General features: G+C 40.1%; 2 protein-coding genes across 2 annotated transcripts in view; one reads left to right on the top strand and one right to left on the bottom strand.

The window, feature by feature from the left end:
• CCDC38 (coiled-coil domain containing 38) overlaps nucleotides 1–19504 on the top strand; it is a 36412-nt gene extending 16908 nt beyond the window's left edge. The window contains exons 8-16 of the mRNA XM_016221823.2: nucleotides 552–715; nucleotides 2439–2528; nucleotides 3261–3318; nucleotides 5069–5138; nucleotides 6495–6646; nucleotides 7985–8120; nucleotides 12828–13033; nucleotides 15025–15118; nucleotides 17307–19504. Of these exons, the coding sequence (XP_016077309.1) occupies nucleotides 552–715; nucleotides 2439–2528; nucleotides 3261–3318; nucleotides 5069–5138; nucleotides 6495–6646; nucleotides 7985–8120; nucleotides 12828–13033; nucleotides 15025–15118; nucleotides 17307–17420 (1084 nt within the window). The 3' untranslated portion in view covers nucleotides 17421–19504. The remainder of the gene's footprint in view (nucleotides 1–551; nucleotides 716–2438; nucleotides 2529–3260; nucleotides 3319–5068; nucleotides 5139–6494; nucleotides 6647–7984; nucleotides 8121–12827; nucleotides 13034–15024; nucleotides 15119–17306) is intronic.
• On the bottom strand, nucleotides 18451–25261 carry SNRPF (small nuclear ribonucleoprotein polypeptide F). Its single transcript, XM_016221822.2, has 4 exons — nucleotides 25129–25261; nucleotides 23052–23177; nucleotides 19196–19260; nucleotides 18451–18587 (listed from the first exon to the last, which is right to left on the bottom strand). Exons 1-4 carry the CDS (start codon nucleotides 25129–25131, stop codon nucleotides 18521–18523), a joined length of 261 nt encoding a protein of 86 aa, XP_016077308.1. The 5' UTR covers nucleotides 25132–25261; the 3' UTR covers nucleotides 18451–18520.
• Nucleotides 25262–26748: the final 1487 nt, after the last annotated feature.

The following is a 26748-nucleotide window of genomic DNA, read 5'->3' as shown; positions in this document are numbered from 1 at the left end:
GTGGAGCTCGCTTTCATGAGGGCCTCCGTCGGTATTTTAAACATGACACTCCCTTTGGGCCCACTTTGAAACATGATTATGGGAAAGCCGTGTGAGGCTGGGGAAAGGCTTTCGGTCTAGTTTGAGTGCCGGCTCTGCCATTTACCAGACAGGTAACTTCCAAAAGATGGGAATGGTAATACATACTTGAAAGTGCCCTATTGAGGACGAAATTGGATCTGCAGTGTTTCTTGCCTATTGCCCAGTACATAGTAGGTGCTCATTGATTGCTAGTTTCTACCTTAATACCATATTTCCCTCAGAAATAAATAAGTTGAACCAAACTATCATCAATCTACCCAACCTGTGCATATCCTGGGGCATATTTTATTCAAACAGATTCCCTACAGGTTATTTCTTCTTATATCTTATTGATGCCCATATTTTTAGGGCCATACTTAGGATTTTTGTTAATACATATAAGAGAATGAATTTTGTAAAACCTTTTTAAAAAAAATTGAACATGCTTTCACACACATATATTTAATCATGTCTTTGTTTCCTTTGAGTAGCGAAATATCAAAAACAGAATTCCTCCTTAGAGAGTACATTAAATATGGGCTTTTTCTGCTGAAATTGTCTCCAAAACATTGGCAAATCCAGCAAGCACTGAAAAGGGTGGAGAGATCGAAGAGTAAAGAAAATGTGGATGTCACTCTTCCAAAAATATTAACAAGTGAGTCTCGTGTTCATTTCAATTAAGTAAAAATCCCAAATTCTAAAATGCTCAGCTTCAGTGTTTGTTTGCTATTTATTAAATAGTTAGAATTTCTATTTCGAGCATGACCTGAACAAGGATTCTCACTGTCTCTGTTGTTATATATCGTTAATTTGAAAACTCAGGTTAATTTGAGATATCAAGCAATAAAAATATATACACGGAGTTATAGAAAATGTATTATTTACAGATGATATGATAGCATATCTAGAACCTCCCACCCATAAAAACCTGAAAAACTATTTGAGTAAATAGACACAAAGTCAATTATATTTATTAGTCTAACATATTAACCTAAATAAACTAACTTTATTAATTAGAAAACATACAAGGAAATTAAATCCAAGAAAGCAACAATAACCTTAATTGTGTGACCTGGAGATCTGACAAATAGAGAAATGTGTCATGTTTTTAGATAGAAAGATTGACATTGTAAAGCTGCCAATTTTTCTGAAATGAATGTTTAAGTTTTATGGACTGTGACCAAAAACTTGTCAGGGACTTTGAGTGTTGGGTTGGGGAGAACTTTACACAACTATTCCGAGGCTCATCTAGAGAAATAAATTCTTTTGAAGGAAGGAGGTAATGGGGCTGGGAGGGGTGTTACTAATCCTTTAAGATAAGTAACATATTCTGACCGAGTCTCGAAAATTAAAACAGTATGGTACGGGTGTTTGGAAGTCAGCTTAATGGACCAGAAATAGATGTTATTATATGTAAGAACTTAATAAGTGATCAAAGTGGGGTCACAAGGGAAGACTTCCACTTCTAATAACTTTGGGGTAAAAAGACCCAGACACCTTCCTGCCTGAAAAGTCTGAAAAACATATGAAGCAACAGTTTTCAGACATTGGACACCAGGAGCGATGCAAAGGAATCCCTCAGAGAGAGGAAACAAATGAGATGGGCCCTGTGGTGGCTTCTGGGTACTGCCAGGGACAGTTTTCTAGAGCCCAAGTAGGCCTAGCAGTCCCCACAAATTGAAAAGACAGAGCTGGGGTCCAGGGAGGGCACAGTGGCTGGAGTTCCCAGAGAGTTCTGCGGAGTCTTCAGCTGAGAGCTGAGTCTGAGACTCTGGGGTAAGAACCATTGACATCCCAGAAATCAGTCAACTACAAATCGGGGAGGATCTTTTCCCCAAAGAGCACACCACAGATGGTTGCCCTGCTCAGTTTCCCCGTGTCTTTCACTGTGCAGATTGTAATTAAATTAGATCAGTGTGTATGAAATATTGAGCGAGCACAGTGATGACCCTTGGTTAACTGAATACATGGTGTTTGACAAGAGGAAAAACAAATGGAAAGGAAAAGTGAGAAGTATCTGCATCTCACAGCTTAAGGTTCAATGCTCCTAGACCTACCATCTAACTAGAGGATGCTCAGAGAGCAATGAGTCGCTCACTCCAGAGGAGTGAATGGCTCACACTGGGATTTTAGAGGCTATGACAGATGGGTGCAGGAGATAGAGGCCTCCTCTTGCCCTGCCGGTCGGTTCTCATCCATTCTGCCTGCCCCAGAGACCAGGCCTTGCCTCCTACCTCATACATTTGCTGGTGACAATGTCCCCATCTTATATTTCTGTCCCTGGAAGCTTTTACAATAACACTACTTTCACTCTAAGACAAAGCTTTCAATCTCAGAGGTGTTCCCCCCCCCCCCCCCCCTCAATTTTCCATTTCTAGAATTAAATTCAAGGAAAATGGAGGTCAATACTGAGGACTCCAGGAAGACATCATTTTCAGAAGAAAATTCCCTGGGAAGAAGTAGTCAAGGTAACATCACAAGAGATGAAACTTCACTCACTAAAGTAAAACCAGAGAAGGTGCCTACATCTCAAAGTGGAGACCAAGGACCTATACGCTAACCTGGGAAACAGAGGGCGGGGACAGTGAGGCCTGCTGTGACTTCAGGACAGAATAGAGGGAAGAGGGGTTGGAAGTCTAAGAGCGCTGGTGTGAGGAAAGGTGATCTGGAGGACCTGGGGGCCACAGGATGAAAAGATCCGAGACCACTTTTGCCCACTGCTCAGTTTCAGATCAGGATCAGGCGTAGACACGATGTGGGGGGACCAAGTGCATGGGCAACTTGTACGTGGCAATGACAAGTTTCTCCACAAGATGTAATGATTGAAGTGTCCATCATCTTTCCCTTAATTAAAAAAAAAACCCTTGTGATTAGAAATATGGATGATTAGATAAAAACAGAACTGTGACTTTTATTTCAGTTCATGTCCCTGATTTGTGACCTGTATCGTTTTTTGACAAATGTCCCCCCGCCCCCCAGTGTTCCTTTGATTTTATTCTTATGCTTGGAATCCAAGTTCAGCAGAATAAAAGAGCTCCATTTTCTGTATGATTCTAATAATTTTTAAAGTGATGGGCATATCCGTGCAGAACAATGAATATCTTGTGCCAAATAACAAGGACTGATTTCTAATTCTATGCTATTTCTTTTCACCTCCACCATCACCAACGACTTGGACTTTGCTTGGACATTTTGAACAGGAAAACTACGCAAGAAGGCCACTCGCACCCTAGAGGGTAACAAGTCATCCCTGTCAAAGTACAGTACTTACTTGATGAACTCTCTTGGAAACAATGTTTTTCAGCAAATATCTCTCTTAGCCTTTCTTCAACATACATACCATGTAGCACGCCCTTTGTTACTGATACTGGAGGTAGTGGTTGCCATTTCTGTGTGCTCCTGAGGTGACTGAGCTCTTACGGGCCTCTCTGCATTCTTTGAGAAGTGCGTGCAACTGCTCTTTGCAGAAACTGCCTGCTACTCCCCACCCCCATCCCATCTTGAGTCTTTGCCGCTCAGAACCTACTGCCCAGCTGCTTATTAAGTTCCTCTGCTGACCTGTGTGTTTGCAATTCACCACGTCATTCAAAACTGACGCAATAGGACCATAAAGCATTTTTGTTTGTTTCAACCCTGGCCACCCCAAGGGAGCTTTAAGAAAATATATTGATGCCCAGGTTGGGTACCCAGGCCCCAAGGAAAGGATCTGGGCCAGCACCACAGAATCCATGACAGTCATACATGACAAGTCAACACAGGCACTGTGCTCTGAATCCCAGGGGCACTGTGGCATTTAGCAGTCACTGTTTTGTTTTGTTTGTTTTAAATTAAATGTTTATTTTGGGGTAATTGTAGATTCACATGTAGTTTGGAAAAAATTATACCGAGAGGGCCCCTTTACCCAGATCCCCCCAATGGTAACATCTTGCAAAATTTTAGTACAATATCACAACCAGGACATTGGCACTGATACAGTCAAGAGACCATCAAATACAGAACATGCCCCAGGGGTTCTTCTTGCTGCCCCTTTATAGTCACTTTCACTTCCCTCTCTCTGCCTCCCCTCTGACCCTGACAACCACTGTTCTCCATTTCTATGGTTTTTATCATTTCGAGAATGTTCTGTAAATGGAATCATACAGTACGTAACCTTTTTGGGATTGGATGTTTTTCTAAGCATAATTCTCTGAGGATTGATCCAGACTGTTGGGTCTATCAGTAGTTGGTTCTTTTTTATTGCTGAGTAGTATTCTGTGGTATAGATGCACAACAACTTAATTATCCACTCATGAAGAACATCCTGATTGTTTCCAATTTGGGGCTATAATGAATAAAATTGCTATAAGTATATTTATACAACTTTCGGTGTAACATAGTTCATTTCTCTGGGATAAATGCCTAGAATACAATTGCTGAGTTGGATGGTAGATGCAAGTTTAGTCTTTAAAGAAACGGCCGAATTGTTTCCCAGAGTGGCTGTACCGTTTCACATCCTCACCAGTATTTGGTATTTCCAGTTTTCTTGTTTTAGCTATTTTGATAGATGTATCTTATTGTGCTTTTAGTTTGCATTTCCCCAGTACCTAATGGTGTGAACATCTTTTCACTTGGGACACAAGCTTTGTTTTGAGCACAAAGGCACATTCAGTTTTTTGAGAAGACTGAGTCAAAGCGGACAACATGGATGTGAGCAATGTAGGTTGTCATGTGTTTCTTTAAAAAAAAAATTACCTTACTCTGTAGATGCACCTCAAATAACTGGGACTATCTGGTACAGCCTTTCCTTCTGGTCCCATTGTCTGCATGTCACACTTGTCTGGGTGAATCTAATTTTCTTTTACATTCTCATGGAATCCACTGATTCCTGAAAGAAGCAGTTCCCTAAAAGGCTCAACAGGCTATGGAAGAAAACTGTGTGACAGGTTCCAGAGAAAAGTTAGAAGTGAAAGCGAATCTGCTGACAGAAAATGACTCAGGGACCAGGCATTTTCTTTTTTGTCTTTTACAGCCGATCTGACAGTGTAAGTTCGGAAGAGAGTTTGGAATTCTTGATAGATGAAGAGATGGACTATGATCTGGTAACCAGATTATATTTCTTGATTTTTACTATTGTGTTTGGGGAAATATTCATTTCTTCTTTTGAAATAAAAATTTCCTATTCCAAATATTCCACAACTTTCCAGAAGAAAAATATGATTTTGATACTGTTCCCCCATTGTATATATAGTTCACCTTTGTCAGGGGATATTTTATGAAGAATGAATGTCTATAAGTAGGTAACAACGTAATAGGTATATTATCGACAGTCTTCCTGTAAAAAATAGCCACTTCCTGGCTGCTTATTGTTTTATTGGGGCTTGAGATACATTGAGTAGCTGAATTGGAAGAGAAACTGACCTTCAACAAAACAGTCCGTCATGGCAACAAGACTGACTTTGAGCTACCCCCCCCCCCCAAATGCAAAACCAGAAACTCAAAAGGCGCAAAAAACACCTTAAAACACCATCCATTATTGTATAAAACGCAGGTTACCCAAGTCATCTCTTTTTTTTATTATTGTGGTAAAAGAAAAGAACATAAAATTTACCATCTTAACCATTTTTAAGTGTATGGTAGTGTTAACTAAATGCACATTGTGGTGCAATAGGTCCCTGTAACTTTTCACCTGGTAAGACTGAAACGCTACACCCATTGAACAGCTCACCTAACCCCGTCCCTCTAGCCCCGCGCAACCACTGTTCTGTTTTCTAAGAGCTTAGTGATTACTTTAAATCCCTCAGAAAAGTGGAGCCATGCAGTGTTTGTCTTTTGTGCCTGGTTTCCCTTAGCACATCTGCCAGGCTGTAGCGAGCGACAGGTCTCCTCCTTTCCAAGGCTGGTACCCCGTGGTATACATACCTCCCTTTCTTTACCGGGTCACCCACTGACGGACGCCTAGGTTGTTCCCGCCCCTTGGCTATAGGAAATATTAACATGGGTGTATAAATACCCAAGTCATCTTTTTAAAAATTGAATTTACTTAAAATAATACATGCTTATTCCTAGAGTTTTGGAAAATATAAAACAATGGAAATGTGGGGGAAAATGGCCTTCACTTAGCCCTGCCTCTGTTCCCTCTCCCTTGCCTTTCCCTAGACCCCTTTCCCTTCCACCCCCGGCCTCTGCCTCGTCTGCCCCATCCTCGCTTCTTTCTCCTCTCGCCACCCTCTCCTTGCATTTTCCCGATACCTCTCGCCTCCCCCAAGCACCCCAAGTGTCGTCTGCCCGAGGGCCGGCTCTCACGCGGGCATGGGACATCGGCTCCTTTGCTGTCCTGCACCCGTGGCGCCCGCCCTCGTAGTCAGAATGGCACTCGGGATGCGTTTTTCTGGGTAAGTCACCGGGACAGAGGCGGCCAGTTGAGTGAATTATGTTCTTTATTATTGATTGATTAGGAGCCAGAGCTTTATTTCACAGAACCAGAGCAGCTACTTCAAGTCCTCACAGAGCTGGAAGAGCAGAACCTGACCTTGGTACAATATTCCCAAGATGTAGATGAAAACCTCGAAGATGTGAACAAAAGAGAAAGACTTATACAGGATAAAATGTGAGTGATTGCGCACAAGTGGATTTAATCTATTAAGCAATTTCTAACCAGGGACAGAGTCCAGCGTATTCGGGCGTGGCCCTTCCATGTGGTCTCTCTGGATTTGGGGAGAAATTGTTATTCACGATAGTTCACAGGGTGGCGTGTACGGAGTTGAAGTCCTACTTACACAGAATAGACTGGCTGTAGCTTAATTTTTAGTCCCTACTTCCTTTCCCTTGTCAAAACGTTTTCCTAGCTAGCAATAATAAATGATTAAAAATAACGGAAGGGTCACCCACTGCCTTAATATATATATATTACTGCCTTAATTTCTGTTCACAGCCATTTTCACCCTATCATCTGACTAATCAGATGTTTTGGAAAATAATGTTAACATGTGCATTCTCCTTGGCTGTGACTCTCCTCAGCAAAGCAGCTTTTTGGTGACTTAAATGTTGTATCATTTTGCAATGTACATATCAGTACATCAGGGCTATGATAAAAGGGATTTCTGTCGGGGAAGGAGGCTAGATTTGATGACTCACAACACTCCTTCCTATTGTAAAATTTTATATTATTACAATTTTGTTAAACATCTTCAAGTCCCAGAGAATAGATCTTTGCATCTACCCATTACAGAAACGTGTAGAAGTTTTTTCAGAACGTTTGTCTGGGTCAGAAGATGGTGATCTTTTTAAACAGCAGGTCAAACCATATTGAACTTTGGAACAAATTCACTTGTTTCAAGCTTATGAACCTAAAAACCATGATCTCACAGCCATCCGTTACCACTAATGTGTCCTTTAAATCCGTGTCTCCTCTCTCCCAGTCCCCACAGCTATGGTGCCCCCACCCCTGACAATATGATTTTGGGGGACGGGGTGGGTGTGGCTGGGCAGGAAAAGGGGGCCTATGTCCAAATCCATTTCTAGGTCTCTATCAGAATCTTTAGGTGAGGGAGTCAGGAGTCTCCATTTTTAACCCTGGGCTCCCCAGATACTCCGATTACCAGCCAGGTTGGGGAACAGACATCACAGCTCTCACCGTGACTCGAGGCTCCCGACACCTCGGCTCTGCTGCTCTCTGTTGGGGGAGTCAGGGGAACCACGATAGTAGCAGAGGGGCAGAAAATGAAATGCTTCCTGGTGGAAGTTCAAAACAGCCTCTGTGCGTTTTTCTCATTTTAACCTGAAAAGTTGCATGTAAGTTGACAATGTCTTCAAATATAAACTCGGATTTGGCTTGCTGGACTTCGGATGCTAACACATGATCTGGAAGGAGCGTCAAAGCTCCCGACTGATGGTTTACTTCACCAAACCGCACCTTACAGCCAAGCGTCTCTTTCTTTTGCCATAGAAATAGCAACATAGATTTCCTTTTGGAACACAAGAAGATGCTTAAGGCTAGCTGCATGAGAGAAGAGGAAAAGGCGGCGGAACTGGAATTAAGGTCCAGGCTCTTTAGTTTTGGAGAATTTAATTCAGATGCCCAGGTAAGCGTTCTTTGCCTACGGTCTTCTTATTTTGCCTCGCGATAATAATTTGCACTCTGTGTCCTAAGCACCGAAAGGGAAGAATGAAAAGTGAACCACGGGCCCCAGGTGGGTGCCAAAGGCAGAACACAGCTGGGAAGGATCTTGTCAGTACGGAGCCGTCCGTTTGTGTAGTAGCTAGAAAGCATTCAAATGGGCATTAAAACACTGCTCTATTTATTACACAGTATGATGCTGGGCTTTTCCCCTATAAAAACATTTCTTTTAGTCAGAGTATATACATACGAAGTAGCTCCCTCACTGCCTGTGACCATTTTGGTAGTAATTTAAGGAGCAAATAACAGAGGAAGCACTGAGTCAATACTGGATGGAGTAATCTGACCAGCACTGAGCTTGTAATAGATTTTGGCTCCTTGGGGCCTGCACAGTCATTATCAGAGCACCTGTAACACACACTAACATACTCACTTATTTACATGTTACTCTCTCCCAGCTGCATGCAAACTCCTCGAGGGCAGGGATTTCTTACCCTTCTTAGCTAAGTTTAGTGTCCCTAAAGGAGGTGCTCAATAAATGTTTGTTGAATGAATGATTAGGTTAGTTTCTAGACTCACAACTCCAGCTAACATTGGTTTTCTTGTAAAAATCTCAAATAAAATAAAAATTCATGCTAATATGGGAGTTTAATATCACATTTATGGTCATGAACTTGATTTTCAAGCAGAAGTAGATTTGGGGGAACTGTCTCAGTAGATGATTGTCCTCCCCTACCCATAGGTAGGCAGGGTTACAAAAAGCACCTCTTCACACACACACAGGCTTCCTAGGGTGGTACAACACCCTCAGTTAGGAGGGGATGACAGCAACCTTTCAGTTCTTCAGCACTGAGTTTTTAAACCATTAAAAAAAAATGTGGCAAAATATACATAACATAAAATTTACCATTTATCCATTTTAAGCGTACGATTCAGTGGCATTAAGTATATTCACAATATTGTGTAACCATCACCACTATCTATCTATAGAACTTTTCATCATCCCAAATAAAAACTCTGTGCCCACTAACAATGATTCCCTATTCCCCTGCCTTTCCAGTCTCTGGTAAATCTCTATTCTACTTTCTTTCTCTGTAAATTTGCCTATTTTAGGTACCGCCTATAAATGAAATCATACAATAGTTGTCCTTCTGTGACTGGCTTATTTCACTTAGCATGTTTTCAAGGTTCATCCATGTTATAGCGTGTATCAAAATTCCTTTGATGGCTGAAAAATATTCTGTTGTATTTATTTACCACATGTTATTTATCCATTCATCTGTTGATGGGTACTTGGGTTGTTTCCACCCTTCAATTCTGTTTAAATAATTCTGAAGCTGATTGACATGAAAAATGTCAGATAAATGTGGTATCTCCCCCTCCCTCCCACCAAGCCCCTTTCATCCAAGAGGACAGCTATATATTAAAAAAAAAAAAAAAAGCATTTTCAATACTCTTAAACCTTGAAGCAAGCTTGTCTAAACAGAAAAGGTGCAATTTACCTGAAAATTACTTTAAAGAAACTATGAGCCCTTGCTGGTTTGGTTCAGTGGTTAGAGTGTCAGCCCGCTGACTGAAGGGTCCCAGGTTCAATTCCAGCCAAGGGCACGTACCTTGGTTGCAGGCTTGATACCCAGCCCCAGACAGGGCACCTGTGGGAGGCATCCAATCAATGTTTCTCTCTCTCTCTCCCCCTCCTACTCTCTCTGAAAAGCAATGGAAAAAATATTCTCAGGTGAGGATTAAAAAAATTTTTTTTTAAAAATCTAACTTAAAAAAAAAAAACGACTATGAGATTTTGGTCACAGGTGTAATTTTGGCATTGATGTATTACCCACTCTGGGAAAAAGCATACACCCCTAGGGATGTAAAATGCTGGGGTGGAAAAGAGGCAGAGAGCAAACAAACAAACCAGCAGGGGAAAAGTATTCTTTTCTTAGAATTTTCTTGCCTACTCCCTTCTTTTAGATCTCAACATGTGCAAAACATAATCCTTTATGAGTAAATAAACATAATCGCACCGAATTTTGATATTCACAAAATAATCAGTTACTTTAGAGCTACAGTAACTCTAAAATCAACCTTATACTTTCAAAACTTCCACACTCCTGACTGTATTTAGTCCCCTAAAAACACTTTTCATTGATTCAATATATTACTTTGATAGTAAATCTTAAATTCAGGTATAATGTAGTATTGAAAAGTACACAAATCACAAGTGTATCTCTCAAAGAATGTCCTCAAAGTAAACACAGCCCTAGATCAGGGAAGACACCGTTATCGGCATCCCCAGTGCCTCTTACCATCCCTTGAAGGTGACCGTTGGCCTCACTTCTCCCACCCTCAATTAGATTTTATGCTTTTGAACTTGATATAAATGGAATCGTGTGGTATGTCTGGCTTATCTGGCTTCTTTCTCTCAACATTATGTTTGAGATTCATCCCTGCTTGTGTAGCAGTTTTCATTGGATGTGAAATGGAATATAAGTTATTCCATTGTTCAATTTTCAGAATGTGTTCACCTCTGGTTTAATTTTCCTTTCAACAGGGAGCTGATTCAGTTCAACTGGGAGAGTTTTTACATTAAGCACACAGTAGAATGCAGCATGGATTAGAATGACAGAATCCTTGAGTTGGAAATAAACTTTAAATGGCATCTAGACATCTCCCCATTCCTATCCAGTGTTGATCACAATTATTCCTTCTAAACGGTGCTCTGGTCAGATCACTTCCGTCCTGTTGGAAGGCATCCCATGTTCTTATCCCTGCAGTTAGTCTTCCACCATCCGGGCCCACTGAACCTCAGGAAGCAGGTCCCCCCACCGCCCCCAGCCCTTCCCGAGGTGCGCTGGACTGGGCCTGCCACCTGGCGGCAGCTCCAGGGATTGGACTGACAGCTGGCTTCTGTCATGGGTAGGCCTGCACCTTGAACTCCCTTTTTCTTTGCCCTTCTGCCTGGTTAAGCCAGGCCCTCAATCTCTTTTTCATGAGTATTTTCTTTAACTTCATTCCTTAATCCTATTTCGCACGCTGTTCTTACTTTAAGAAATCATTTCTCCTTGTCTTTTCCTCTCGTTTGACAGGAGGAACTTAAAAAAAAGGCATCCTGAAAGGCCACTGCCCATTCATCTCTAAAATGCTTACATGTTCAAGAGGTCTCCTTCAGAAATCACCAACTAACCAGTCTCATGTTAAAGTTACTTTTTCTCAGAACTAGTGTTCAATGTATTTTTTTTAAACGACTCACATTGCAACAATATTGTTTTTTCATATCCAATGTATATTTCAGTCCTTTGATGGGTGACTTTTCCTTTTATATTTTTCTGTATTTCTAAAGGAATGTGTTGTTAATATAAATGTTATTTAGAAAGGGAGAGAAAAAGGGAGCTTTATGGCAAATAGGACTTTTGCTTTTTTGATTTTTTTTCTTTTATTTCATACTTCTCCACATTTTCTTTAAAGAGGTCTATATGTAATATAAATAGAAAATACAATAAATGTTACTTTAGAGAGAAAAACGGGGGCTTTATGGTAAATAGGACCATCAGAGAGGTGGTTAAAGTAGAAGGTGAGAGAGACAAGCTGTTGGAAGCAAACTCCTGGTAACAGGTCTTGACTTGTGATTGTTGGTGGCTCTGTAAGGAGCCCCGTGACTCCAGGAGCTGTATCTGACCTGAGTGTTATTTGTCCTTCTTGGCTTCATGGTGATTCTCATCTTCTTGAGCAGAAGCAGGCACTGGGGCAGAAAGCTACCTGGAAACAGCTTAACTTTGCCCAGCAGTTTATTGAGATGCTCTTAACTGCGAATGCCCAGTACAGTGTGGAGAATTTCGATGAGAGTTTTCTTTTGGTCCCGAAACACGTTACCTACAAGCTCAAGCAACTCTACCACCTGTTAAAACGGAGGAGTGGCCAGGTACAGGGATCAGCAAGGTTTGGCCAAAGCCTCTGTTTAGACCAGAATACTGCAGTGGCTTCCCAATGGAGTGAAATTTAAACTTCTCAAAAGGCTTTTGTAGGTTAGCCATGGAATCTGTTTGCTTGTAACTGTTATTTTCCTGAGAGAATGTATTCATTTATTCAGCAAACATTTATTAGGTACACAGTTATGTGCAAGGCGCTGTTTTAGGTATGTGTCAACCTAAGAAATAGCTCCTGCCCTCCAGGTGCTTACAGTCTAGAAAGGGAGATAAGGCATGCATGCAAATAACTATCACACAGGATGGTCACAGTTTTAGCAATTAGACTAATATGTGCAAAATAAAAAGGGAGCTCACAGGCTGTGTTGCAAAGAAATGCATCGGAGTGGCAAAATAGGATTTAAAATCTGTATGCAGTCTCTACTTGAATGCCCAGGGACTAAGTACACAAAACCATTCAAGCAAAAAGATTACAGTTATAGTTACTTTTATACCTAGAATAAAATATTTTTAAAGAAAATAATCCAGGGTATTACTATAGCAATGATCTGACAATAAACTGCTATAAATATCATTGCTGCACTTTCTCCCCCTTCTATGTTGCATTGAAGTTCTTCTTTTAAACAAGGAAACAATTAGTAGCATATAAAAGCCTTTTCATTATACTATAGCAAAATAGAACTTTACATTTATTGAACAAGCAAATAGTGATGAGATGTTGTTTTCTGCTCTCCTTTTCTTCTCAATCTCAGGAAAAACTGATAGACTCTCTTAGTAAAAAAATCAACCAAGTATACAAAGTCTGCATCGGAGAGAGTGAGGTTGGCAGCCTCAACGCAGTGCAAAAGCTGGTAAAAGTAGAGTCTCGCCTGGTGGAACTGAGCGATCTTATTGAATCCATTCCCAAAGAAAACGTGGAGGCAATTGAGAGAATAAAACAGAAAGAACGACGGCAAAAGTACAGTGTCCTAGACAAGTGTAGCGAATGACTTAACGAGTAGCTGGTTTTGCTTGGATTCCACTTAGCAGGTCTCTAGTACTTGGCAAGGATGACCACAGAGAGGCAGTGGGAGGACCCAAACCCAGCCCTCCCCTCCCCAGACAGCTGTTATTTAGTGGGGAGGCACATTCACCAAATACTCCTGTGAAATAAATGGGCCATTACCAATGGAACATGAGCGCCGTGAAGGAAAGAAGGGCGAGGGGTCCTTTTAGCCTGGAAAAGTGAGTTTTCAGGGTGAATAGCCACTACTTATATGAGCATTTTTGAAGAGCTGTCATGTGAAAGAATTGCACTTGTGGTAAAAATCCCAAGGCACAGATTAGAAGCCCTTCATTGAAAAACTGCAGGGAGACTCAATTTATGAGAGAATCATTTGCAAGAGCCATACAATGAGGGTTTTCCTCTGTGCATGACTGCCAACGCTTCCCTACATAGCATTTACAGATCAATTCATCCATTCCTTAAGACAATCTCAGGATTATCATCCCTGGAACATGCCCCACCCCCACAACCCATCGTCCCTGGGATGTGCCCAACCCCCACAATCCTACATCTTTGCCTACCTTGGGGCCTTTCAGGAGAATGCACCAATTTACACATAATTTCCATACTGAGTTATGTACATACTATCTTTGAGGCAATGATTATTACAAATATATGATCCCTAGTATAATGTGGCACATAGAGAATGCTCACAGGTGGAATGATATTCATGTTACAGCGAACAAACATGTTGGGAGGCAGACTAGCACTATGGCTAGAAGTACGGTCATGAGAGCTGACCTGCCTAGGTTCAATCCAGGTTCCACCATTTACAACTTTTGTGACTTTAGGCAAGCCAAATAATCTCTTAAATCTCAGTTAATCTGTAAAACAGCCCTAATACTGGCAGTAATAACTTGTATGGCTGTTGTGAGGATTAAACTAAGTGATCTATGTAAAAGCAAAAAGGCATGTTTGGCACATAATAAGTACTCAGATATTAGCTATTAATATTATTTTGTTACTGCTTACTATATTACTGGTACATGGGGGATATTGCTTCCCCATATACAAACGAAGTCTAGAATATATTAAGGTGAACCCGATGGAATTTTATCAAATATAAAGCAAATGTTTAAAAATTGTAAGTGAAAGATGGCACCTTCCATAACGTGACCTGTGATTAATTACACTACTAACACTTGTATCTTTTTTTCAGTAGGAAATAAATTATCATCTGAGGGTAATTAGAACTTAACTGTCAGTAGTGATATATGAATCTAATTCCAATTGTTTATTGTTCTTATCAAGAGAATTTTAGTTGGTTTTCCCCATGGTTTGTAGGCACCTAACATAATACCTAATCTTGCATAAAAACTATTCAGTAAATGTAACACTTAAAATTAAAACTGTCCATAAAATAGGTCTCACTTATTGAGTACACTAGGCATTGGAGTAGAAAGACTGCCTAGGTCATCTCATCTAATTTTATCCAAAAAAACCCTAAAGAAAGCAAGACAAATCACATTTGTTGGCCTTAATTTGAGAGCCCCATTCAAAAAGATTAACTGGGAAATACACTTTTGTGGTAATTCATTGAACACTTGTGATCTGTGTACTTTTCTGTATACTTCAATAAAAAAGTTTACTGGAAGTTAATTAAGTGGCCGCTGTACAGATTAACTATGAAGAGCTGAAATGTGAAGAGGCGGCTTTGCTGAGGTGCTTGTTTAGACCAAAATGGGGTCGATTTTCAGTTCTTCCAAAATGGTGACATGCAATTTCTTCCCATTTCATCAGAAATAGGATGTATTGTTGAGAGGTCACCTGATTATTTAAAAGCCACAGTTATGGGTGAAGATGAATTATTTTCATTTAACATAATGGAAATCTTACAATACTTATAGGCAGTTCATTTACTTTCTGTGATATATAGTTAAAAGAACATTTTCCCCTTTTGACAGGTTCCGTGAAGAGAAAATGAAGGAAAAACAAAGACACCAGGAAGAAAGGCTAAAAGCTGCCCTGGAAAGAGCAGTAGCACAACCAAAGAAAAAGGTTTGTGTTTTGTTATTAATAGGTCCAGTTACATCAATGTGTGAGTGCTTCTGTGGTATAAAAACAAAATATCTAATTCCTCTGACTTATCCAGGTGAAACTTCAGTAAACTCTCTCCTGCTCACAGCTTCCCTCTCTCCGGTTCCTTACTTCCAGAGTAATTCAAGTTGCTGGGTAACAGTTCTCCACCAGGCCTGCTCTTTAGCAAAAGAAACTTGTCCCTTCCTCTTTTTCTTTAGCTCCAGGTTCACGAAACCAAAGAATTATTTTAAAAACTAGTTTTGAATAGGTACTACAAGCATATGGTTCAAAGTTCAAAAGATACGAGAGTATTAAGTGAAAATTGTCCTCCTCAGTTCCCCTCCCTGGAGGCAACCACTGCCGAGTTTCATCTGCATCCTTCTGGAAATATCCTATGTATCTATGTATATTCATCTTTAAAGTGGTAGCTGTGAACCTCGCTCCTTTCACTTAGCAATGGAGAGAGTAAACCCAAAGAATTACATATAACTGGAAGGGTCTTCTAACCTTCACACTGTAAAAATGAAATTAACAGGTGTAGTTAAAATGATATGCCCAGTGTCACTTCAGATATAGAAGACGAATCTGGACCGGAAGCCAAGGTTCTTTATACTGCAAGGTCACCTGTAATGATAAGTTTGGGGGTGGGCAGTCCCTGAGAGCTTACAGTCCAGGCCTCTGAACCAGGTTGTGGAGGGCCTTTATTTCCATACGCCACTCTCCCTCCTGTAGGTCAGGGCCTGCAGTATATTCCAGGAGCACAGTGTCATGGCTATCTACAAAGCTAGGGTGGACACTGATTCTTAACATACTAATAGCTAACCCATAGTGAACGCTTATTGTGCGCCTCACAACCAGCCTTTTGAAGGACTGAAAAAAGTTTCCAGGTATGGTAATTGTAAATATGTATGTCAAAAGTTAATGATTACCTTAAATTATTTAAATAAGCATTTCATCTTAAAGAGTCTGTGCTTCTCTAGTTCAACTCTTCTAGGAACACACGACTTGTCCTCTTTCTCCCGAGGGAAAATTAACCACTCCCCATTCCCCGGCATGTATGCACTCTTCACTGAACACACAAAACTGAAACGATTATTTTAAAATATATCTTTCTTTCTAGACCATGAATGAATTTTATGACCCTTGCCTGGCACATAGTGGATACTCAACAAATGCTTACGGAATTAACAGACTAAAAATGAAAATCAAAACTAAAACTAGAAGAAAATTTAAAATAAAAATGGTGATCAGATAAGCTGACAATGTATGAAAACCTGTGATAGAAGTTCTTACCCAGCTGGGACACTTCATCACTAGAAATTTTCTAAGAGTATTAACAAAGATTACCAAAGTTCTGACTTTAGAATCCCCTAAGGGTATTTTTGTTGGTGTAATTATGGGGAGGAGCACTAGTGTTATTTAGTTCACTGGGGCCGGGAATGTCAAACATTCTGCAATGCAAGGGACAGTCTCACATAAGGATAGTACCCCTTCTGAGACACAATAGAGATGTCCCATCAAAACTCCCGTCCAGGAGAATACGATAGTTTTCTCATCTATTTAACTGACACAAACTCAGATGAAAAGCAAAACAAAAAAAGATTACAGAGAAAAGACTAAGAGACAAAAATAATTAGTATGATATAACTGAGTATATTCCCCAGAGAGAATGAATAGGTATGAAACTAAGGATTTCCCTAAGCCTGTCCTGGTGGGAACATCTCCAAAAGCCAACAGGATTACTAGTGTTTAAGATAGTACATGGCTTTCTCAAATTTTTGTTTAAAAATGAACAGGGTTTTAATGTTAGTCAACTGGTACTCAGCAGAAGAAAGTGACCTCTTCTAACCAATGGAAGAAAAACTAGCTACGGCACTTTTGAGAAATGAAATATTGGCCTCAGACATGGTTCTTTCTAACCATGTCTGAAACATGCTATACAATGACTTTACCTTCAACGTCCCCACTTCCCCATAAAACCCCATAACATGTTAGACATCCATTAAATTATCAATCCCTTTGTAACAGGCTATTTACTTTTTTTTTTTTAACTGTTTACTATTTTAAACCATATTATTCCTTGGAAGAATCAAGTTACTATTAGTATTTTACTTATAGTTCAAAAAGAAAAAGATTATGCTAAAAAATATTATTGTTTGTGTTTCAGCTGGGAAGACGGCTTGTCTATCGTTCAATACCTTCATTTGATAACAAACATGAACTACTTTTAGTCAAAGATACAAGAACAAGATCACTAGAGAATGAATATTTTTTCACTTGAATAGGAGCAGTAAGACATTACCACAATGTTTTAGGCATATTTTATATATTCTGGTTTACAGTAATGGCAATATTCTGCCCCATATGCTTGCCTAACCAATTTGAGGAAGACATGCCCTTGTTCTAACAGCTATATAGGACTGGAAATGGGAGTTACTTTCTTTTGTTGAAGGCTTTTTATTACCCATAGCCTAAGTATTATTCTATATATTATACATCTATACTTTTAATTGTCCCAGTTGGGGATACACATCCAAAGTTACTTTACTGATGTAACTATATGGTTAGTGGCATTCTCTGACAACATGAGACTTTAAATGATCTTTTTTTTTTTTTTCAACCACTCTACAGGAAAGTTCATAGTATACATTTTACCACTGTGGAGTATATATTGTATGTAATAAAGTACAACACTAAAATATCTTAAGGGTTTTGAGTTTAAAACTTAAATGAAAACCACTAAGTTACGTTCTGAGAACATAACTGTGAGACTGGATTTTAACTCCTATTAAGAAGTACTGTTCAGAAACTTAATTCTCTTAAGTGAACAGACCATGTCTTCATCAACCTAAATGTCAGTTCACAATTTCTGTTGTGCTCTGTATCCATAATCGTTTTTATTTTCAGCTGTTTCATTTTAGCTATGCTATGTGTATTATTATTTAAGCTTACATTATAATTTGTAATTTGTCCATTACTAAGTAATATATACTAATTCTAAGAAAATATTTCACTTTATACATGTCAGAAATGGCTCAAAAATAACTTTAAAAGAAGCAGTTGCTTTTAAAAGGTCTCAGTTAATATGTGATTACAAGGGCTGAATTTCACCTTCATAAATTTTTATAGAGCATATAAATAATCTTCCCTTATAGAAAAAAATACGAGTATTGGGTTTATAAAAAACAAACCAAAAAACCCAACTTGAATGAAGTTGGGTGGCTTTTAAAGCATTACTTCTGTGAATAATTTTTCAATTGTTTCAATATTGAGTTTTGCTTGTGAATACCTGAATATGAATAGTCCACAAGTCAAGTTGAAAAAACAAATTTTTATTGTCTAGAAATATATATAAAAAAAAAAAATCCCCCATAAAAGATGCTACTCTCTCATTTCTCCATCTTCCTCCTCTTCTTCAACACCCCTGATATAAAGGACATTATTACACCTGTAAATAGAAAAACAGTCCATTTTGTTGTTCCAACTGGAAACCATGTAACATCTGATTTACAATTAACTAGACTTTTTTTCATTACAAAAATAATGAATGCTAATTTTACAATATAGCATTTTTTCCTTTCTCTTTTTAAAGAAAGTTTTTACCACTAATTTGTTAAAAAGCACATGGTACTTTCTTACCATGTGGTTATTATAAAATGTTATCTTTATGATCTATCAAAGGGAATGACTAGAATTTGAAGGTATAAAGTTAGTTCTAGAAAGCAAGTATGACAAAAATCCCTAACAGCAGCCAGACCCAACTAAAATTCAAACCCAAGCTCCTACAATTGAAACCACTGAAAAAGGTTATAGCTAAGAGCTAGAAAGTTTAATATCAGTACTAGAAAAATCTTAAGAATGAATAGCTCCAAAATACTCAAATCTTTGACAAGTTTAACAATTTCAAAGACTCCTGAAGTCTAGTTGTAGAATATTACGGTAAATTAATGGTGATTTTAAAAAGTAATTTTGAAATTGAAGCACTAGTTTATTCAAACAGGTATTTCTAATGCTCACCAGTAACTCCTTACATATATACTACTACTGTTTTGTTACCTTATTAAAACTTCACCCAGGTGTCCAGACAAGGCTCCATCTATGTATTCTTCTGTGTTTGCAAGCTTTAAATAAAAAGAAAATATATTAATATAATAATACATAAGGAAAACAGTAAAACACACCTAATATTGGTGAGAGAACTTATTAACTGAGACCTTTCTATACCAATAACTCACATTTATCAATAATTAATGTAAGATTAGTCTTCTGTTACTATTAAAGTACTTTTGGTTTCATATAAATATCTGGTAAAGTTAACATTGATGGATGTAGAACTAATATATAATAAAGCTTGTTTCAACATAATTTTTTAAAATCTCTCAGTTGTGTATTATTTCTTTCTAGTAGACATTAAAACACGTCGAGGAAGGCAATCTCCCAATTTATGAATAAGTTGATTAAAAGTTTTCTGCAAATTCAGTTCCAAAGCAGACATTAATTTCTCTTGGAATAACAACTTTATACTGTAGCATCATATTGAGGAACCCAATGGGTGTACAAAAGCTATGGCTAAAATACTTTCATATTAGTCACCAACCAAACCAAAGAACTGAATAAATTTTTTTTTTTAATTATGTGCTAATCAACAGAAAGTTCTTAAAAGAAGGTTAAACAATAAAGAGTAACCTTACAAACTTCCAGTTATAAAATAATAACAGGAATATAATATATAGCACAAGGAATAAATACCATAACTTCGTAAAGTGACAGATGCTTACTAGACCCATCATGGTGATCTAGGCCCATCATGGTGATCAGTCCTTTAGGGAGAGGGAGGGAGGGAGGGAGGGTGTGTGTGTGTGTATAATTACTGTTATATACCTAAAACTAAGTATGATATCAACTATACTTTTAAAGAACTCATTAAGGTTGAGCATCAACCCATGCACCAAGAGGTCGCAGGTTCAATTCCCCATCAGGGCACATGTCCAGGCTGCGTGCAGGAGGCAGCCGATGGATGTTTCTCTGTCATCGATATTTCTCTCTCTCCCCTCTCCTTTCCTTTCTGTAAAAATCAATAAACACATATTTTTTTTAAAAACCCACATCAAAAAATTTTGACCCAAAACACCTTAGGAAATGGGGTTTGCTATTCGTTCACAGATATTTAGATTCAACATTTTCTTTACTAAATTGTGGCTGGTGGGTTACTTACCTACTATGCGATAAATTTATTTATAAAGGGGATCTTTTAGGGACTTGAAGTTTGATGAAAGCCTTCATATTTCAACTGCTAAATGTTAAACATTAAGTTTTTTAAAAAGTAACCTTTATAGTTAGGGAACAGTATTACTTCTAATTCTACATCAAAATGTTTAGCTTTCTTCTCCATATAGGCAATAAGCTTTACTTTTAATTTTTAAAAATCACAACCCATGCTATCTGTGACTCACACGCACAAAAAAATGAGCAGGAAAGAAAGGAGGGAAGTTTCCTTCATTAGCCCAGCAAGTGGCAAAGGGAAAGAAATATAGGGCTTATAGAGGATGTGAGATAAGGCATGTAAAACATGTTAACGAATTAATACTGCTACTGGGTGTTATTCTCTCTCCTACAGAGAAAAGTAGCCTCCTATACACGGAAAGGTTCTGTCTGAAGTACATGTGGTTGAGACAATTAGTTTTGTATGTAACAGCTCTCAGAAATAATGTACTAGCCCAGCCGGGCGTGGCTCAGCGGTTGAGCATCGACCTAGGATCCAGGCGATCAGATCAGGGTTCGATTCCCGGTCAGGGCACATGCCCGGGTTGCGGGCTGCAGCCGATCAATGACTTTCTCATTGATGTTTCTATCTCTCTCTCTCTCCCTCTCCCTTCCTCTCTGAAATCAATAAAGATATATTTAAAAAAGAAAAAAAAAGAAATAATGTACTAATACCAACTAATTTTTGGGTTAAAAGTGGCTTTTTGGCAGCTATTTAACATTTAACTGGTTTCTAAATTATACAATGCTCCAAAGCATTCTATCACATTTTAAATAAAATCTAAAGTCCTAACTATCATTTAAAAAGCCCTCTAGGACTACCATTCCAACCTTTCTATCATCTTTCCCCTAATTCACTCAGCTCTGGCCTTCTTGCTGTGCCTTTAACACACCAACCATGTACCTGCCACAAAGCCTTTGCTCTTGCTGTTTCCCTCAAAATGGGATGCTCTCTCTCCAGCTGTTCTCACTTTTCAGCAACACTCTTCAGTTGCTCACTCAATTCTGATCGTTGCTTAAATTTACTTCCTCAGAGAGTCTTTCCTTGGATATCCTATCTAACACTGCACACTCTTTTCACTTTATTCTGTTTTTCTTTTTCTCCATAGCACCTATCATTACTTGATACATTATATTACCATCTCCCATCACTAAAACAAATTCCTAGAGGGTAGGGACTTTATTTGGTTCATTGGTGTCTTCCACAGAGCCAGGCACATAACGGGCACTCAATAAATGTGTGCTCAGTGGAAAAACTCAAAGGCATCATCGATGTGGTTACTTCAAAACTGGCAAGCTCAAGAGGAAGTTATATTACTTTTAAAACCAAATATTCAGTGGGTATTCATTATTCCTTTCTTTTACTGAGATATAATTCCCATAACATAAAATGCATTTTTAAAATATATGTTAATGGTTTTAACTATAACCATCACCACTATCTAAGTCTGGAACATTTTCAGCATAAGGGATATGCTCTTCATATTTTTCTATGGCCTTAGTGATTCCTGCTTAGGGAATTTTCCAGGCCAAAACCATGCTCTATAAGGATTTTGGGGACCTGAGTGTTATCTGTTTAGGGGGAAGACAGAATGGCAGTTCCTTAAGAAATTAACAAAGAATTACTATAGGACCCTGTAATTCCATTTCTGGATGCCCACCCAGAACAACTGAAAATAGACTCTAGCAGATACTTGTACAGCGACTTTCACTGCATTGTTCACAACAGTGGAGAGAGAGAAACAATTCAAATGTCCACCAACAGAATGGATTAAAATGCAGAATATGCATACAATGGAATATTATTTCAGCCATAAAAAGGAATGACATTCTGATACATGCTACACCATGAATGAGCTTTGAAAACATTATGCTAAGTGAAATAAGCCAAAAGGACAAATACTGTAGGATTCCATTTATATGACGTACCTAGAATAGAGACAGAAAAAATAGTAATTACCAAGTGCTGGAGGCAGGACATATGGGGAATTATTTTTTAATGGGTACAGAATTTCACACTGAGATAAAAAAATATGGGAAACTGAAAAGGGGGATGGCTGCAACAACAATATGAATGTACTGCCAATATGAATGTAATGTCAATGAGCTGTATACTTGAAAATGGTTAAAGTGGTACATTTTATGTTATCACAATTAAAAAAAAAAACCCTGACTGAAACATTTACAGAAGCTAGTGTAACAGACATGCAATCAGTTGATCAATTTATTTGGCTGATATCTTTTCCCTCAAGAAATGCTTGTATGGAATTACTCTGTTGTTATGCCTTTAGCACTCATTAAAAGACTTAAGAATTTCACTTGAAAAATTTCTTTGAGAGCTAAGTGAAAGCTTTTCTTTTTCGGAAAGCTTTTCTTTTTCCGTAAACTAGTGTGTTTCCCTTCTGGCATTATGAACCAAATGTCTCAGCTCTTCTTACTTTAACGACTAGGAGTCAAATCTGTGGCTGTATTTTGGTTTAACATCATGTCTCATATGTAGTTTATCAAGTTATAACATCCTCCCTGACCTTGACCTTTTTCCTGAATTTTTGCTTTGTCAATTTAATTAACTGCATTCTCATAAGTTGCACTAAACCTTAAAGTGGAAAACCCCCCACAATTTAATAATTTTTATAATTCCTTAACTTACCTGCATGTTCATATAGCCATCTACAGATACCAGGTAGCCTTTGTACTCCATTCCCCACTTAAGTTTCACCATTACTGGCTTTCCTGTTAATCCATTGAGGAAAGGTTTGGGATTGAGGGGCAAACTCTGCACAAAGAAAAACAACAAAAAAAATCAATTATTTTCTAGAGCTCAGCGCCCACCACCTACTTTGTTACCAAATCACCAATATTTACGGTATCCAAAAGAAGCAAACTCTTGACTCCTTCTCACATAATTCTCACTTTTATTTGTTGAAGAGCATCAGAGAAATTTAAATGCCCAATTACCCAATTTCCTCTTCAAGCCATCAAACCATATAAAAGTACTCATTATTCCCTTAAGAAACACTGAATAGCTATTAAACATCACTCACTGTTCCAAGTTATAAAGAAACAAAGGTAAAGGCCTAAAAAAAAAAAAAAAAAAAAAAAAAAAAAAAAATGCAGGTGACAGTCCTCAAGCAGCTCACAGTGGGAGGGGAAAGGGCAAAACACATACAAACAATTATATTGCAATGTAGTAAGAGGAGATATGCTTTGTACCACGGTATCAAACCACTCCAGCGTAAAGAGAAAAGGAAAGGTTGCCTGAAATAAGTAATGTTTCCATTTTAAAGGATGAGAGATACTTCCAGGGGAAAAACAGCTGTTCTAGGCAGAGACTACCTGTACAACAGGAGGGAAGAATGAAGCAACAAGATGACCTCAGGGACACTCGAAAAATTCAGTGTTGTCAGTGCCCTAAGGAGGCTACAGAGTGAAGCAGGGGGCAGGCAGACCACGCGCACAGTCTTTTGCTTTAATTCTAGGAGCTAGGGGTGGGTCCTACTTGCCTTAGCAGTGCCTCTTACATACCAGCTACCACTTAATGTTTGTTTGTTCAGCAAAGCAATATTCTCCCCAGTAGTTCACACACTCTTTCTTTCCTCCATCTGCTCACCACCCATTAGCCCAAAGAAAGAAAAGAACCACGAAACTTGGCTACTAAACCCCTTTAAGATAAGCATATTCAGAGCGATCTCAAAGGATGTGGGACTACTGCAATAACCTCCTGATGAGTCTCCAGTTTTCACTCTCGTCTTTCTCCAACTTATCCACACAAAAACTTATTTTTGTCATGTCGTATTTCTGCTTAAAATACTTCAAGGGCTTCCAATGGCAGCTGGAGTAGAATACAGACCTCCTAGTGTGTCCTGAGAGGCCTTGCCCGGCCCTATCTCACAACCACTATTCTTGCAAGAAACTGGCTTTCTGTTAATTCCTCCAAGTGGTCGAGCCTTATTTTCGGCCTTAAGACCAATGCTCCTGTTCCCTGAGCCTGGTGCACACTTCCTCCTGCTCTTCTAAGGGGCTGTATTTCACATCATTTAGGTTTCAAGTTAAACCACTCCCCTGCCTGGGATGCCATCCGTGGCCGCTCTTCTAAGGTACCGCCGCGCCCCCTCACAGCATCCTGCTGGCTTCCTTCTTAGCACTTAGTATTTGCGTTTATATATTTGTTATTATCTAATTAATGTCTGTTTCCCACGCCGGACAGAATTTACCTAGACCAGGGTCCGCACCAGTACTTTTCACCTCATTTTCCTACCGCCTAGCACAGTTATCTGGCAGGCAGCGTGCGCTCAAAACATACTTGCTAAACGAACGCCCAAAGCCTGGGCTCTGGGCTCCAGAGCGCTGCAGGGCTGGGAGACCCAACGTCACGGCATGGAAGCAGGCTTTCCTTTCAACGCGCGGCGTGAAAGACCTCTTCGTCTTTATCCTGACCCTGCGGCCCCAGCCAGCAAGGATACCTCAGGCTCCGATTCAAAACGCAGCTGAGCGGGAAGGGAGCAGAGGCACTCCTGGGAGCTGAGGGCGGCGGCAGGAGCGCGCGCCTCAGGCCCCACAGCAGCCAGAAAAGGCCTGCCGACCGCTGGCGCAGCGCCTCACGCGGATGAATGAGAAAGGCGCGAACCAACCACCAGGCCCGGCGACGCTGGTCACCCGCGCGCGTGCTCTCTCTCTCTCTCTCCTTCCCTCTCTCTGCAGACTCCACCGGTTCTTTTCCTCCTTACCATCGCGACGACCAGAAAATGCTGCAGGCTACTCGCCGCCGGCCCTGCTGTCGTCCCTCGCGACTGGAGCGTCTCCAGGAGAGCCCGGTCCGCGGTGCTTCAAGAAAAATGGCCGCCAAGCAGCAGCGTGACCTTTTACCTCCGACTACAACTCTTCCGTTTCTGTGATTGGACGCAAAGAGATAGGTGCTGATTGGAGGAAATGGTACAGTGTCTCCTGGCAACCAGAGATGGTGTGCGCCTCGTTCTCTTTTCCCGCCGCGCGCGGGCCTGTGGGATGCACCCGCCTCCGGACTGGGGGGGGGTCCCTGCGGCCCTGCGAAGGTAGTGAGGCCCGCGGGGTGTCTGGCCGGCTGCCCCGCGTGGAGGGTGCGGCTGAGAGACGCCGAGTACCCTGCAGAGCGTACGTGATTTCTCGCCGGCTTCGCTAATGGGGGTTCCCTTTGTCCTTTTACACCTGGAGAACGAGTTCGGGTCTCCAGTTCCTTCCTCGCTTTCCCACAGATTCTGTGATTTGGGGGCTTCCCTGCCACCGTCCCTTTCTACCTGTTCTCTACTCTGTAATGCTCATTTCGACCCACTATAAATAAAGATGTAGGGGAAACAAGACTGGACTAAGGAACAAGAAACGCACCCGAGAAAGTCAAGTACAGAATATATTTCAGATGAGGGCGAGGCGAGGGTAGAATACGGTGCGGTGGCTCCCTGTCCGCCCGTCTGCCGCGTGGCAGCCTTTTCCCGCGCATCTGTCGCTGAGGCCGCGGGGAGGTGTCCGCCAGCCGGGTCACCCTCGGCGGGTCGCACTTGCTTTCACCCCCTGCGGACTCTCCGCTCGCTCAGGCCTGGAATGCTAAACGCCGTCCTGGGAGAATACGCACTTGGAGTAGTACTGTTTTTTGGTTTTGGTTTTGCAGCCCTAAGGAGATGCATTTGGACTTTAGGTGTAAATGTCGTTTATTGAGGCGTTATGGAGAAGTGGGTGAGGCTTCGGAGGCAGCCTGAATTCGGAGCCTCCGTCCATCGCGTGGGGATGGGGTCCGGCAGTTTCTTAACCTGCTAAGGCCTTTGTTTCCCTCAGCTGTGCGTTGCTTTAAAAACTATCCACAGCGTCGTGAGGATTAAATAATAAATGCGGAGAGGTTACGACTGTGGTTGGCCATGTAAAAGGTCTGTTGGTGGTAACTATAGTTTTAATGTTGTCCATGTAAATGTTGGAGAACACTGACAATTTTTGGTACAGGTTATGCCAAACAGTTGGAATTATTTACCCCAAAGTTCAGCGGGTTTTTCTCTTAGTTCCAGGAATCTTTTAATGAATAGTTAGCCTTTGTACAGACTTCAAGTTCCTACTGTGTGCCAGGCTCCTTCACAGTTGCTATAATGGAAATCTTAACCACACGGACCAATTTAGTAGTTAGAGCCCCCTTTTTGAGATGAGAAACAGGCTGAGCCAAGTAACTTGTGCAGGGCCACACAGCTGGGTTTCAACCCGAAAACTCTGCTTTTTCTACTTAGCAAGCTAACTTTCAAAAGTTCAGTATATACTTTAGAAGTCTCATAAGGCTTTTTAGAAGACTTTTAAAAACTTTGAGTTTATTGGGGTGACACTGGTTAATAAAA

Source organism: Miniopterus natalensis, chromosome 2 (genome assembly GCF_054644295.1).
Source record: "Miniopterus natalensis isolate mMinNat1 chromosome 2, mMinNat1.hap1, whole genome shotgun sequence".
Classification (NCBI taxonomy): Eukaryota; Metazoa; Chordata; class Mammalia; order Chiroptera; family Miniopteridae; genus Miniopterus; species Miniopterus natalensis.
This window is presented reverse-complemented; position numbering and strand designations above follow the sequence as displayed.